General features: G+C 38.2%; 2 protein-coding genes across 4 annotated transcripts; one reads left to right on the top strand and one right to left on the bottom strand.

Annotated features, from left to right (window-relative positions):
- Positions 1-473: 473 nt before the first annotated feature.
- LOC140496452 (uncharacterized) lies at positions 474-3,031 on the bottom strand. Of its 2 annotated transcripts, XR_011964266.1 has the most exons (3): positions 2,877-3,031; positions 1,268-1,437; positions 474-802 (listed from the first exon to the last, which is right to left on the bottom strand). XR_011964266.1 is itself a non-coding variant. In XM_072596199.1 (2 exons), exons 1-2 carry the CDS (start codon positions 2,079-2,081, stop codon positions 798-800), a joined length of 819 nt encoding a protein of 272 aa, XP_072452300.1. In that variant the 5' UTR covers positions 2,082-2,287; the 3' UTR covers positions 474-797. The 2 variants fall into 2 exon arrangements, 1 of the variants encoding a protein (XP_072452300.1); XM_072596199.1 differs by lacking the exon at positions 2,877-3,031 and having other exon boundaries at positions 1,268-2,287.
- LOC140496453 (protein C19orf12 homolog) lies at positions 2,301-11,070 on the top strand. 2 transcript variants are annotated; one of them, XM_072596200.1, is made up of 3 exons: positions 2,301-2,478; positions 5,350-5,517; positions 10,401-11,070. In XM_072596200.1, the coding sequence occupies exons 2-3, from the start codon at positions 5,358-5,360 to the stop codon at positions 10,664-10,666; spliced, it is 426 nt and encodes a 141-aa protein (XP_072452301.1). In that variant the 5' UTR covers positions 2,301-2,478; positions 5,350-5,357; the 3' UTR covers positions 10,667-11,070. The 2 variants fall into 2 exon arrangements, with proteins under 2 accessions (XP_072452301.1, XP_072452302.1); XM_072596201.1 differs by lacking the exon at positions 2,301-2,478 and adding an exon at positions 2,504-2,691.
- Positions 11,071-15,162: the final 4,092 nt, after the last annotated feature.

The raw sequence follows: 15,162 nt of genomic DNA, 5'->3' as shown, positions 1-15,162 counted from the left end.
CAAACTTGCTAAAACCATTAATACCTCTCTGTCAATGCTAATTCATTCAAGCATATACAATCCCCTTCCTGGATTTCTAGACCTGCATCATTCTTTTATCGAGTGAAGACAGATAGAAAGTATTAATTTAACATTTCAGCTATGTCCACTGGATCGAGCCACATTATCACTTTGGTGGGCCCTACACTCTCCTTCATTTTTCTCTTGCACCAGTTTCCTTTATAAGCAACTCCATGAACTTTCTTTACTTTTCTCGGGCAACTGCTGTTTTGCAAGAAGCCTCCTCCTTCTCCAATCTTGCCCGCCCTTTATCTTTATGGTGGCCCTACACTTTCACTATTACCCTTTTGAATGTCTACTCCTGCTCTGATGTGGATTTTCCTACAAGTAGCTCCTCCCAGGCCAGAACATGACACATCAAAACAGCTTTCCCCATTCAGTTAAAAATCACATAACACCAGGTTATAGTCCAGCAGGTTTAATTGGAAGCACACTAGCTTTCGGAGCAACGCTCTCTCATCAGGTGATTGTGGAGGGCTCGATCGTAACACAGAATTTATAGCAAAAGTTTACAGTGTGATGTAACTGAAATTATACATTGAAAAATTGATTGTCTGTTAAGCCTTTCACCTGTTAGAATACAGTGATAGTTTCACTTCTTTCATGTGTAAATCACAAAACCTTTTTTTTAAAGTTGCATTCTCAGGTTAGCTGTTAACAATGGTGATAGCTAGACAATATGTTGAAGGTGTTGGCCCCCTGTGTTCTCCGTCTATGCCATGATGTTCAGATTGATTCTAATCTGAAAAGTGAGATAACAGAGTTTTACACAAATTCATGCAGTTTTTGAACTCAGAGTTCTACATGAATGCATGCAGTTTTTGAGCAAAGTACAATGTAACTCTGCAAGTGCAAATTCACCCCACAAAATATATGTGTGCATGTGGGTCTTTGTCTGTCTGTGTGTGTGTGTCTGTCTGGGATGGGGGTTGTGAGTGTGAGAAAGTGTGTGTGTAGTGAGTGCAGAGTGTCTTAAGTCTGTGAGAGGATGCATGTGTGAATGTTGGAGTGTGTGTATCTATAAGGGTGCGCGTCTGTGTGTACCTGTGTCCATGTGTATGTGAGAGTGTGTGTGTGTAGTGCAATGGTGATCACCTGTAATGTGACATGAACCCAAGGTCCCAGTTGAGGCCCTCCCTATGGGTACCGAACTTAGCTATCAGCCTCTGCTCGGCCACTTTTCTCTGCTGCCTGTCCCAAAGTCTACCTTGGAGGATGGTCACCCAAAGGTCCAAGGCTGAATGTCCTGGACCACTGAAGTGTTCCCCAACTGGGAAGGAACCCTCCTGTCTGTTGATTGTTGTGTGGTGCCCATTCATCCATTGTCGTAGCCTTTGCTCGGTTTCCCCAATGTACCATGCCTCCGGGCATCCTTGCCTGCAACGTATAAGATAGACAATGTTGGCTGAGTCACATGAGTACCTGCCATGTACAAGGTGGGAGGTGTTCCCACGCATAATAGTGGTGTCTATGTCCACAATCTGACACGTCTTGCAGCGTCCACCGTGACAGGATTGTATGGAGTTGTCCTGAGAGCCGGGCAGTTTGCTACGAACAATGATCTGCTTGAGGTTTGGTGGTTGTTTAAAGGCGAGCAGTGGAGGTGTGGGGAAGGTCTTGGTGAGGTGTTCATCCTCATTGATAATGTGTTGCAGGTCACGAAGAACATGGCATAATCTTTCAGCTCCTGGGAAGTACTGAACAACGAAGGGTACCCTGTCAGTTGCAGCCCGTGTTTGTCTCCTGAAGAGGTCATTACGGTTCCTTACTGTGGCACGAGGGAACTGGCGGTCAATGAGTTGAGCATCGTACCCCGTTCTTGTGAGGGCACCCTTGAGTACTTCCAGGTGTCCGTCACATTCCTCATCCTCCGAGCAGATCCGGTGCATGCGTACGGTTTGTCCATAGGGAATGGCTGCTTTAATATGTTTTGGGTGGAAGCTGGAGAAGTGTAGCATTGTGAGGTTGTCTGTGGGTTTGCGGTAGAGTGGGGTGCTGAGGTTCCATCCTTGATTCCCCATTCAGAACTTTTATTTCCAAACCCTGTTTGTCCTTCGCCATAATGACTTTAAATCTTGCTGAATTATGCCATTATCACGGAAATGATCCCCCACCACCAAATGTCTCGCTAAGTGTTCCGTAAACCTAGGTCTAGCACCGCCCCATAAGTCATTCTACGTGCTAGTGACAATATGTTGTGGAGGTGCTATATGAATAAAATCTACTGTTGTTAACTGTAAGCGGTGGTAGCACATTGCGCTGAGTCTCCAGTTCTATTATACTTGTCACTTTCCACCAGTACCGGGAAATCACGCGATACAAACTCTACAGCTGACCGCTCCCCCATCCCAATATTGGAAAATCTGGAGCCTGCCCGGAGATTGCATTTGTTCCCTGCAAAGGAGGATCCTAAACCAGGTACCGTGTGCCCAGATATTTATTCGTGGGTGGAAAACTGTAGAGTGCAGTTTTATTTATCAATTAACCGCGAGGGAGTGTTTCCCGTTTATATATCCCAGTTGGGAAAGCGGGATTCTCGGCCCTGATGTTTACACGTCAAACGGGAAACAGTGACAAAAGATGCGAGCTGAGCAGATGCAGTGGATTTGAAAAGCTTGTATCGCTTTGAAGGTATTGACGGGAAGTGTGAACTGGGAGATAGCCCTGGAGTGTAATTAACAATAAGGGGTTTCTGTTTAAAGTGAAACCAACGTGTACGGGTAAAGCAATAAAAAAAGGTCAAAACGACAACAGGTTTCATTATGTACGCTGAACCTATATCTGTCAGTTCAGTGTGATCTTAGCCACATACTAACCTGGTGCTGCTGCCTGCTCATCAACAACAATGACGGAGCTGATGAAGAGATGCAGGTCCTGTATATAGGCCTGGGGAGGACATGAAAAGACTGATTAACAACAAACACGAGGCACACTACTCCATCCAAGGTTCTGGGACGTTACACTGGATGCACGGAAGTTGCAAAGTATGCACAGGGAGATTGGAGGCCCTCTAGATAAATCTTCAAAAGAGAAAACAGCCATTGGGGTCAGTGTTAGGAGTTTAGTGTGAATTTGGAAACACTGTAGAAAAAAAGGTTTCATAACCTAACACAAGTAATCGAGGTTAGCAAATTTATCTTAAGAGCTATATCCAACCAGGTGCACTATCAGCCTCGCACACTGCACCAGACCCATATAACACAAACCATTCCCATCAAAAATTCATGCTTGACCTTGTTATTAATACAATTGCATGCATTACACCCCCATCATTTATGTCCTTGGCTTCTTCCAGGCTGTAACTGATGTGTTACATTCCTGAAGAAGGGCTCATGCCCGAAACGTCGATTCTCCTGCTCCTTGGATGCTGCCTGACCTGCTGTGCCTTTCTCGCAACACATTTTTCAGCTCTGATCACCAGCATCTGCGTCCTCACTTTCTCCTGTAACTGATGCGTAACCTAACTGACTTTAGTCCACTGTTGTGGTCATGGATTCCACAACAGCTTCTTCATGAATGGCCTATTATGGTTTTTCAGAATTGCTGGATTCCTCTAAATTCAGTGAATGTTTTACAATAACTGTAACTCTACTGCTAATGATGTGTACTCCAAATTCTTGCAAACATCACTGGAACTGCAGTATTTTCTGGCACCCTGAAAACATCACTTTTAGGCCCACAGAGTTTTATGATGTTAAAAAATTTTTTTTTTGATCTGAAGAAGACTTTGTTTTGGTGATTGGTTTTCAGAAAATATACCTATTTAAAAAATTGAAAATAGCAATTGTAATTGTGCCCAGTTGCTTTAGGTACCAAATATATTTATATCGGGATGAAAGCCTCTTTCTTTTAAGAAATATTTTTCTCTGATAGAAGGTTTCTTGTAAAAAGCTACACAACTCCTGCAACTGGTGTGTGACCTAACTGCTTGGGAGGATAAATAATATTAAAAAGTGTCAATCAAAAATTTAACTAAAAGAACATGCAGATTCTTGGATCTTGTTCTGTGTTTAGAAAACTTGGGTTTTTAGAACATGTTGAATGCAGGGAACATCACTTTCAAACAGGATTAAGTAAATTGTGTCTAGTCTAAAGAAGTTTCAAAACCTCTAAATGAATGAGTTGGACATTGGACAGTGAAGTTTAGGAGAAAAAGAGGTGTCAAGAATCTCTAGATGCAAGACTCCAGAGCAAAGAACATCAGATCAAGAAAGTTCAGACATGGTGAGCATGATTAAGATGATACTGACGCCTATATTTAATCAGGAAATTCCAACTGAGGGAAGTTGGAGGAAATTTAAAGTGACAACCTTAGCAGAAGTAACAAAGGTACAAGAACTCTTGACCCCTTTGAACAGCTTTCAGATCAAATGGTGAGCCTCCCAATTTATGGTGAGTTTTGTTTTGCTTGGACTTTTTAAGTCACTTGGGTGTTGAAAGAAATTTGACTTGAAGTTTCGTTCAGCATAGTAGTAATTTTAATGTATTCAGCTCACAAGTTAAGACAGTAGTTATTACTATTGAAATTCACTTTTTTATATAATGACGTTTTGTTTTAAACAGTATAGCTTAGTGGGCACACATTCTTTCAATAAATACCTTTGTTTTCAGGTTCTAAAAATTATTAAAGTATTTTTGGTCTCTTCCAAAATCATAATACAATGAAAACTCATTAATATTTTCAGTATATGAGTAACTTGGAGGGTAATGTGCAAAGTTATAATAACAAATCATTCCTATTCTAGTAGCAGAGGTAGAGATAAAAGACAGTGGTTATACTTAGCATGGGAAAATAAAAGTCAATGCTGGAAGGTGATTTTATATTGAATTTTTTTTGATCATGTGTAAAGATGTCTGCCTCTCTCTGTCTCACTAAGAATGTACTAACATTGGTTATATCATTATGTCTAAAATCAATTATGTTAAATAATAACTTGAGGCTGCTTCTTCCGTTTCTATGTCGATTGATTTCAATGTTTTCCCCAAGCCAAGCAGCCTTTTAGTAATTACTTCATACTCTTTAAGTGGCCATTAGCCGTCAACCCATCGTTTCCGTGCTTTGATTTAAATTCAGTAGACAAAATGCCCTCTGATATAGCTGTACAGGAACTGTTAGACAAACTGCTAACGGTATCAGCTTTGAATTGAGAGGTCTAATACTACTGAAAAGACAACGTAATCATCAAATATTCAGAAAAACGCATATTTTATAAATTATTGCTTCTCCAAAGATGTCAGCTTAAAAAGTTATTTTGTTATAATTAACAAAGTTCTATGTGATTTCCTTAGATACTGAGATGCCTGTGCATATTGATGATGTGATGCACTTAGTGCGCCACATTTCAGAGGTGGAGAAGCTGCAAGTTGCAGTGAAAAATTCTGGAAAAGGGGCACTTTTGGCAGGTGCAATAGCATTTGCAGGAGGCTTGGTCGGTGGTCCTCCAGGAATAGCAGTTGGTAAGTTTTTGCGATTGACCTTAAGTGAACAGAGTTTGAAAATGACAAATGTAGGAATAACGCGTATGCCTCTTTGCAAGTTACCAGTAATTGCTCAAATAAGTTACCACGTGCCTGAACTCTGCTGTCTTCTGAAACTTATTCCTAAATGGGTCGCTCCTACAACAATGAAGTTAATGGAAGTCACTGAACATATGGAAATAGTAATTCTGTGGCTTAAGTGGAATAATGCCTCAACTTAAATACTGTGGTGGAGGAATTTGTGAGAGCACATTGAGCATTTATGTACCACTATCCATAACTTATCAAATATTACCTTTGTTACCACCAAATAGACTTATAAATAAATGAATAATATGTTTGAGGGATCTGAGAGATTCTGGCATTCATAACATTTGTTAATGAACGAAACATGTACGAAACATTGTAAATAGAAGTAGCAAATGAAAGAAGTTCTTTGAGAAACTGGAGAGATATCACAGCTTGTTTTAACCATTAGGCTCCCATACTAGTTATGGTCTAGCGATCCACAATGGCAAATTGTGTAATCTAACTCAGTAAATCTGGTAACCCCACAAATTTGCCAAAAAAGTTACTAGACTGTTGTAAACAAGATGCCACCTGGAACACAAAGCTCCCTTGGAGAATTAAATCCTGTAACTCTGCCAGTCTAGAATATTATATAGCATCATTCTAATCCTACACTGTTGACTTTAAATACCCTGACAGCATTTGGAAGTGAACTATAAATCTGGCCTTGCCAGAATCCCAAGAACCAGAGACTAGAACTGACCTCAAAGTGCAATTATTTGGTTTTCCAATTGACCCCATCTTTAAGGGAGTTTACTGATGAGAGATCCAATGTGTTTCAGATATTATGCTGCTTTAAACACAATGCAAATTGGGGGTCCTGTGCACCTCATTTTAGAATGTAGCTGTTTGATCAGAGCACAAAGTTTGCTTCCTTGTAAATAATGTATAAACAGCGTGTGTCAACACTGGCAACCTCAGAATTGGAGCCATGTAAGATTTTAGATCTTGCTGGATTTCAAGTCAGGAAGCTTAGGCTGTGAACAGTTTGGGCCAAACCAGATCAGGTGGGGTCAAGGGTCACTGGAGCACGAGAATAGACTGTCATTCAAGTGGTGAAGTTTGTGAAACTCTGCTTCACGGCTGTGTAGTGCAAAGCCAAATTGCTCAAATAAATTATTCTTTACAAATTCACTTAATTAAAATTGTACGGTGTGTTTCTAAATGTGCAGTTTTCAGACAATTCTATTTTTTGGGTAGCTGGCTTGGAGGTCTGCAGAACAGAAACAAACCCTTCAGTCCATGCCAACCGGTAACCTAAATTAATCAAGCATTTGCTAGCATTTGGGCTATATCCCTCCAAGCCCTTCCTATTCATATACCCATCCAGATGTTGTAATTGAATGTTGTAATTGTACCAGGCTTCACCACTTCCTCTGGCAGTTCATTCCATACACATACCACCCTCTGTGTGAATAAGTTGCCCCTTAGGTCCCTTTTAAATCTTTCCCCTCTCACCTTAAACCTATCCTCTCAAGTCACGTACTCCTCTATCCTTGGAAAAAGACTTTGGTTATTCATTCTATCCATGCCCGTCATGATTTTATAAACCTCTATAAGGTCACCCCTCAGCCTCCAACATTTCAGGGAAAATAGCTCCAACTTATTCAGCATCTCCCTATAGCTCAAACCCTCCAACCATGGCAACATCCTTGTAAATCTTTTCTGTCCCCTATGAAATTTAACAACATCTTTCCTATAGCAAGGAGAATGGAATTTAATGTAGTGTTCTAAAAGTGGCTTAAGTAATGTCCTGTACAGCCGCAACATAACATCCCAACTCCTATACTCAATGCACTGACCAATAAAAGCAAGTGTACCAAACAGCACCTTCACTATCCTATCTACCTGTAACTCCACTTTCAAGGAACCATGAACCTGCACCCAAAGTCTCTTTGTTCAGCACCATTCCACAGGATCCTACCATTAAATGTGCATGTCCTGCCCAGATTTGTCTTAACAAAATGCAACACATCACATTTATCTAAATTAAGTACCATCTGCACCCCTCAGCCCATTTGAGCTAGGTCCCATTATACTGCAATAACCGTCACTGTCCACAACACCACCAATTTTGGTGTCATTTGCAAACTTAAGTATTCCTCTTATATTTACATCCAAATCATCGAGATAAATGACAAAAAAGAGTGGACCCAGCACCAATCTTTGCAGCACACTACTGGTCACAAGACTCCAATCAGAAAAACAACCCTGCACCATCAACCTCTGTTTCTTCCCTCAAGCCAGTTTTGTATCCCAATGGCTAGCTCTCCCTGGATTCCAGTATAACAATTATCTTAGCTTTCTCTCTTTTCTTTCCTTACAATTAAATCTTTATATATTAGATCATTGTTGTTGATCTGCAATATTTCTCTGATGCAGGTATATCCCTTCTTAAATGATGATAACCAGAAAGGCACTTGTTCCAAATATGTCGTAACCAGTGGCTTATTAAATCTCATGTTAATTCAGTCAATACATGTGCTTCAATTCTAATGAAGCATCCCAATATTTCCTAACATTGAAAATGCTGGATCTAATACCACTAACAGATTCTTTTCAAAGTCTCCCTGTACTAACTTAGTTCCCTTCAGTGTTTTTGTGTGTCCTCTTGAAATGAGTTCTTTGCTGCAGGATGCATTACTTCATATTAGAGAGTTATGCATTTCTTTTTCGCCATATATTACAATCAAATTACAGAACAGACCGAAGTTCTACTACAAAAGTTTAATTTTATTCTTAATGAAAACCTTACTTAATATTTCTACAAGTTTAAGAATATTTGTATTATAGGATATAGAACATGGTACACCCTCAGTCCTTGTGTGGAGTATGACAGGGAGACAATATGGGTTTCCCTGCACATTACTAAAATGGGATGAACATGCCAGAATTGATTGACAATAATGCTTCATGTGTGAATAATACAGCTGAATAGAGTTCTGAATAATGCAGCTATTTGAGCCATTCACTGTTTATACATTTTCTGCAGCATTTAAATCCATTAAGCTTCTGATCATTATGAAACAAATTTAAAGTCCATAATGACTAATTTCCTCTCATGGTTTCAGTAGATAAATATACCATTTTGGGAAACTGAGTCACATGGATGAGGAAGAGTTTGATCCCTAGTTAATGTTGACTTAACTTATTTTCATTGGGTGATTTAGAACAATTCATTTGCTTTTGGCTTTCCATGCTCGTAAGAATAAAACAATAAAATTGCAGAGCTATGGGAAATCAACAGATGTATGGGGTTTCTAGTTGGATAACACCTTCAAAAAGTCGATATAAGAACATAAGAACTAGGAGTTGGAGTAGGCCGTTCGGCCCATCGAGCCTGCTCCGCTATTCAATAAGATCATAGCTGATCTTTACGTGGACTCAGATCCACTTACTAGTGCTGTCATCGTATCCCTTAACTCCTTTATTTTTTCAAAAAAAGCCTATCTTAGCTTTAAAAACGTTTACTAAAGTAGCGTCAACTACTTCACTGGGCAAGGAATTCCATAGATTAACAACCCTCTGGGTGAAGAAGGTCCTTCTCAATGCAGTTAAAAAATCTGCTCCCTCTAATCTTGAGGCTATGCCCTCTTGTCCTAGTTTCTCCTGCCAGTGGAAACATCCTCTATACTTCTAGCTTATCAATTTCCTTCATCATTTTATATGTTTCTATAAGATCCTCCCTCATTCTTCTGAATTCCAACAAATATAATCCTAACCTACTCAGTCTCTCCTCATAAACCAACACCCTCAACTCCGGAATTAACCTAGTGAATCTCGTCTGCACACCTTCCAGTGCCAGTACATCCTTTCTCAAGTAAGGAGAACAAAACTGCACACAGTACTCCAGGTGTAATCTTGCCAGCACCCTGTACAGCTGCAACATAACCTCCCTGCTTTTAAATTCAATCCCTTCAGCAATGAACGACAAACTTCCATTTGCCTTCCTAATAACTTGTTGTACCTGCAGATTAACCTTCTGTGATTCATGCACAAGGACACTCAGGTTCCTCTGCATAACAGCATGCTGCAACTTTTTTACCATTCAAGTAATAATCCTTTTTTACCATTACTCCGACCAAAACGGATGACTTCACATTTATTAACATTGTATTCTATCTGCCAGACCTTTGCCCGCTCTCTTAAAGTATGTATACTCCTCTGCAAAGTTTCACAGTCCCCTGCTCACATTGCTCTGCACTCATCTTAGTGTCATCTGCGGACTTTGTCACACGACACGTGGTTCCCAACTCCGACTCATCTATATAAATTGTGAATAATTATGGTCCCAACACTGATCCCTGAGGCACACCACTAGTCATTGATTGCCAGCTTTGCTTTGTGTTAGTCAACCAATCCTCTATCCATGCAAAATACTTCAGCCGTAACACCATGCATACGTTTCTTATGCAGCAGCCTCTTATGCAGCACCTTGTCAAAGAATTTTGGAAATCTAGGTACACCATATACAATGGCTTCCCATATTGGCATGATGGGCTGAATGGCCTCCCTCTGTGCTATATGATTCTTTAAACTGTTGAAAAGTGATCGTATGCAGATGCTGTTTGTGGATACGATTAATTCTGGCTGTGATAGCCTTTGTAATTAAATCACCTGAGAGTTTTCACTATTCTGCGTCTCAACAATATCTTTTTCGTCAAGGGATTTAATGGCTGTTGGAATTCAGAAAATAGCCAAAAATAAATTTCCTCTTCAAAAAGAGGAATAATTCATTTCAAAATGTAGAAAATAAATAATCTTAAACTTTTCTTGATTTTTGTTCTCCTTAGGTGGTGCAGTTGGTGGATTGTTGGGTGCCTGGATGACGAGTGGACAATTTAAACCATTACCGCAGATTATTATGGAACTTCCACCAAATCAACAGCTGATATTATCTCAAGATGTGCGTAACATTGTCCAGCGTTTAGACTGGACTGATGCAGTACAACTGATATCATTGGTGATGGGAAATACTGCCCTGAAGCAGGAGGTGGTGTCAGCAATAAGTGCGTTTTTTTTGAGGCAACTTAATGCTGAGGTACGACACTTTGACTGAAACCTATATGAACAGCTTTTTCTAGAAATTTAAATGAAGTACCATTTGCTGGAATATAAGAGCATTCATTTTGCCTATGCAAGTTCAAAGATCTTTGAAGGATGGGCTTTGGAAAATGCTGCAATGGCTTTAACGTGCAGGATTCATTACGAAGATTTATACATAGCTGACTTTGGATTCAGCGTTCTCAAAATATGTTTTAACTTTTCGATAGCCATGTCCTGTTGATGATGTTAGTAGTATTTTGGAATTAAGCCTGGTTTGTAAACAAAGAATAATTCTGTTTGGATATACATAAGATCTAATTATCCTTAATTTTCCTATTTTCAAAGTCTTGTTAATACTGTTTCAGTTGTATTGCAAATTGGTGTGCAATGAATTAAATTGGCAATTCCATCACAAAATTGGTATATACAACAAATATATAATCATTTAAAACATATTGGCTGGATGCATGTTGGAATGCTGTAGGCTAATATGTAACAGACCCTGGGCTCTCTCTGAAGATGGAAGAATTGAATTTGACTATTCACCTGACTTGAGCTGATGCAAGGAAAGAAAACATACATCTGATCTGAAATCCCAGTGATCAAATGTAATTCAAGAAGAATAACAGAGCAACCATTTCCTAAGTCTCATGTATAGCAATAGCTTCTAATGCCTTTTTGGATCAATCATAAGGTATAGATCTCGCCTGCAGAATTGCAATTGGCTCTACAAAATCCATAAGGCCATTGGAATACCACCATATACCACAAGCTGACAATCAACCAATAACAACCATGAATAAATTCTGTTTCTCCCAGAGTGCTAAGAATGTTCTTGAAATAATATAATATCCTGTCCTTAAAGAAATAATCCAGTATAAAAAGGCATATATAATATTTCAGAACTCGTGCTTATGGACTGTGAAGAACCCACAAAAGGGATCGCCTAGTCCCAAATTAGATCAGGTAGAAAATGGACAGCGGATGAATAATAGTAACAGTAGAAGCAAACTACATGTTAGCAGTGCACTTAGCGAGTGATAGGATGCCTCCAAATGTTTTACAATGATCAATAGACATTGAAAAGCAAAAGAGATAACTTCTCTGACAGGTGATATCACCCTGCCTCAGTAAAGAACTATGAAAAAGAGGCAGGATATTGGAGGATGGATTAGATTTGAGGAAGGAGTGTCTCAAAACCAGCAATCCAAGTAGAGAGGTATGGTGGATTTTGAGTTTTGCTTTATTTTGGGGGTTAAGCAATTCAGGTTAGGCAGTTTGCAGCGGGCGGGGTGAGTTCAACAGTCTCTTGGACAATAGAAACTGTCAGGCACACAAAAAGCAAATAATTTGCAGGCTCATTGTTGTGACAGTGGAGTACCTTTTCAATCTGGAAATTTCTCTCACTCCTAACAATAATTCAGATTCATGCATAACAACTTAAAAACAAAATGTTGGTTTTTTTGGTCTTCATTGTGTTTCAGATCGCCTGTTTTGAAACATTGTACCTGAATCCATTTGGTGTACACTAAGTTTAAAGATCCTTAATCAAATCACCCCTTAGTCTCTATTCTAACATTTTTACCTTCAGCCAATATAGTAATTAGGATGGAGATTGAGTTATCCAAACATTCTAAAATGATTGTGCTTTACTGGTCAAGTTGGTAATGCAGAAAAGGACTAGGCTGAGCTGATGCAAGAAATGCACTGAAAATATATTCCTGCACGTCTTTGTTAATATGTGCAAGATCACAAAACTTTTGAAAATGGGGTCCACTGTATCCTTACAAAAGTCACCTTTTGTTGAACAATGTAATTTGTGATTTTCAATTTTGTAGTTTGGTATAAATATAAAACGCAGTAAATGCTGGCAATCTGCAATAAATTCAGAAAATGTTTGTAATCCCTGCTGTTCTGGCAGCATCAGTGGCAAATGAGTTCCACTTATTTTTGTCAGACTGATCTTTTTCCACAGGTGCTGCTTGACCTGCTAAATATTTCTAGCATTTCTGTTTTTATGTGTGGTTTAGTAAGACAATTAATGAAATGAATTGAGGTGAATATACTGTGGAGCAGACCAAGGTACAAATATAACTTAAATGGCTGGACAACCTGTGGTAACATTGTGTTCCCATTCTAACTAAATTATATGGCCACAAGTTTTACAGTTTGTAAAAAGAAACTTTCTTCTATAAAATACTAATGAAGCTTAATTTCATTATGGTCTTTGCCATTATTGTGAGATCCCAGATTTCCCATTTTAATGCTGTTTTTAGAATTTCATTCTGAATTCTAAATCAGCATTAAGCCAATCTCAACATCGACACTGGTGAATGTTCCATGAAATTCCTCCTTACCAGTCATACTTACCTGGCTTTACTTTGAAATGTTTAAGACATTTATTTTGGGGAAAATTAATCTCGATCAAAATCGAACTGAAGAGAGTCCATAGTAAGAAAGGTGCACTATGGCAAAGGTGAAGGAATGAAAATGAGTTAAGTGAATTTATTTAATGAATGTCTCAGTGTCTTATTCTCATGTATTTTGAGAATTGCCAGCATCGGTCAAAGAGGCTGCAATCTATTCTACAAGATGATACACTTTCTGATGTTAACTTAGAGCCTTTATTCAAAGGCAATTTATTTAAAGATTATAAGATGATATTTTCCATGACTTCTTGAACTAAAGTTTTAGGAATAATTTAATAAGTTAAGGTAATCCTGTTTTTTCTTTCTTTTATTGCCATTTGCAGTTACTTGCAAAATATGAAAAACTCTTAAAATATCGTAACAGGTTGAATTGCTAAACTGTATCAAAATGTCTGTTTTTGTCTATAATTTTATGCTGTCTTCATGATATGTTGTACAATGTCTTTAACTCTCCTGGCACAGAATTCTGGTCCCCAGCACACAGAAGAGCATCAGCCATACACTACCCATAATGTTCCATCCATTATAGACAGAAATTCAGAAATGCATAGCTGGGTAGTAAACATCAATTACTGGGTGGCACTACAGATTAATTTACTGCGTTGATAATTATCTTGGTTTGAAAGCAGCCCCTATCGATGGTTTGAAATCTCTTACAGTACAAAAAAAAACCTAAAGATGGTAAGCTTGGGAAGTTTCTGTCAGTTGAATGTTTAGGATGTGCAAATTATTGGTAGAGTGGGAAATGAATTGTCCCTAAGTTGATAAGATCGACCAGAGATGGTGTAGTTAGCATTTACTTCAAAGAGTGGAGGCAAAACTCTTTTTCTCAAGTGAAAAAATATATCCTTAAGACATCTGGAGGACAATTGTTTTTGGGTCTGAGGAGTCGTAAAGCTCTCAGCTGAAAACTAGAAGACACAGAATAAGAAAGTGGTGGAAATACTCAGCAGATTTGGTAGAATCTGTAGAGAGAGCAATAGAGTTAGTGTTTCAGGTCAAGAACTTAGAAATAGGGTGTTCTTCCATACAGTAATAGGCTGACCTCAATTGTTACTATTTGATAACCAGAGTCACAAACATTCTTTTTTAAAAGCTTTCCAAATATAGTTGAAAGGAATGTGTAAATCATTTAGGAATTCATGAACAAGATTGCATTAATCATTTTTTGCATGGTACACATTAAATAGCACTTTACTTTTTAAGTAGGAGTTTGGACAAAAAGACACTCTGTATATCAAAATATTGAACATAATGAGGTATTCCATACCACTGGATACAGTCAACCAGTCACAGGGAATAGAAGGATGTATGTTACGTATAATTTAACTGGAAAATTGTAGATTTAACAAAATATTTTAAAACACATAAAGGTGCTGATATGATTCATTGAATTAACTATTCATCAAAAGCTGTTTTGAAGCTTAACAATGCAACATATCATTTTCACATGTCTGATTGTATCATCAATGACTACAAATAGTAAAAGTTACGAAAATGTTAAAAAGGTGCACCTTGTCTTTGTCAGCTGGTTATATGGTCTAATAATATGTTGTATGTGATTATTAGACCAGCAATAGAATTCATATTCCAAGGTTATCTATTTTAGATCTGTAATAGCAATTGATAAATATTAATGTTGAACAGATCCACATTTTTGACCACTCAAAACATATCAACAATTTGCCATTGTCTCTTTAATCATATTTTATAAATCCAGAATCAAGATCTTTAATTTTATTAATAATATGCATATTCCACTATTAGGCCCAAATTTTTAACTGTGTAAACGGATATATTTTAAGTGAGTTAAAATCTAACCTACTTTTTTTTATTCTGGAATTTTGAGAGCCATTGCATGTGTTGTGGAGAGTATGACAGCAAACTAATTAAAGTACAATCTGTACTTATGATGTACTCATGGGTCATGACAAGGCAGCCTGTTGCTTTTGTTTACAGGAAGATGAACTAATGTTTGAAGTTGAACAAGATTTTTGATTGACTCTATTTCATGTTAATAACAGTACCGCTAACATTGATTGATTTGGTTTTTTAAAAATTAATTTAACAATGACCCCCT

The sequence above is a fragment of the Chiloscyllium punctatum genome, chromosome 26 (assembly GCF_047496795.1).
Source record: "Chiloscyllium punctatum isolate Juve2018m chromosome 26, sChiPun1.3, whole genome shotgun sequence".
NCBI classification, from domain to species: domain Eukaryota; kingdom Metazoa; phylum Chordata; class Chondrichthyes; order Orectolobiformes; family Hemiscylliidae; genus Chiloscyllium; species Chiloscyllium punctatum.
The sequence above is the reverse complement of the archived record's forward strand: the minus strand, read 5'-3'. Positions and strand labels throughout refer to the sequence as shown.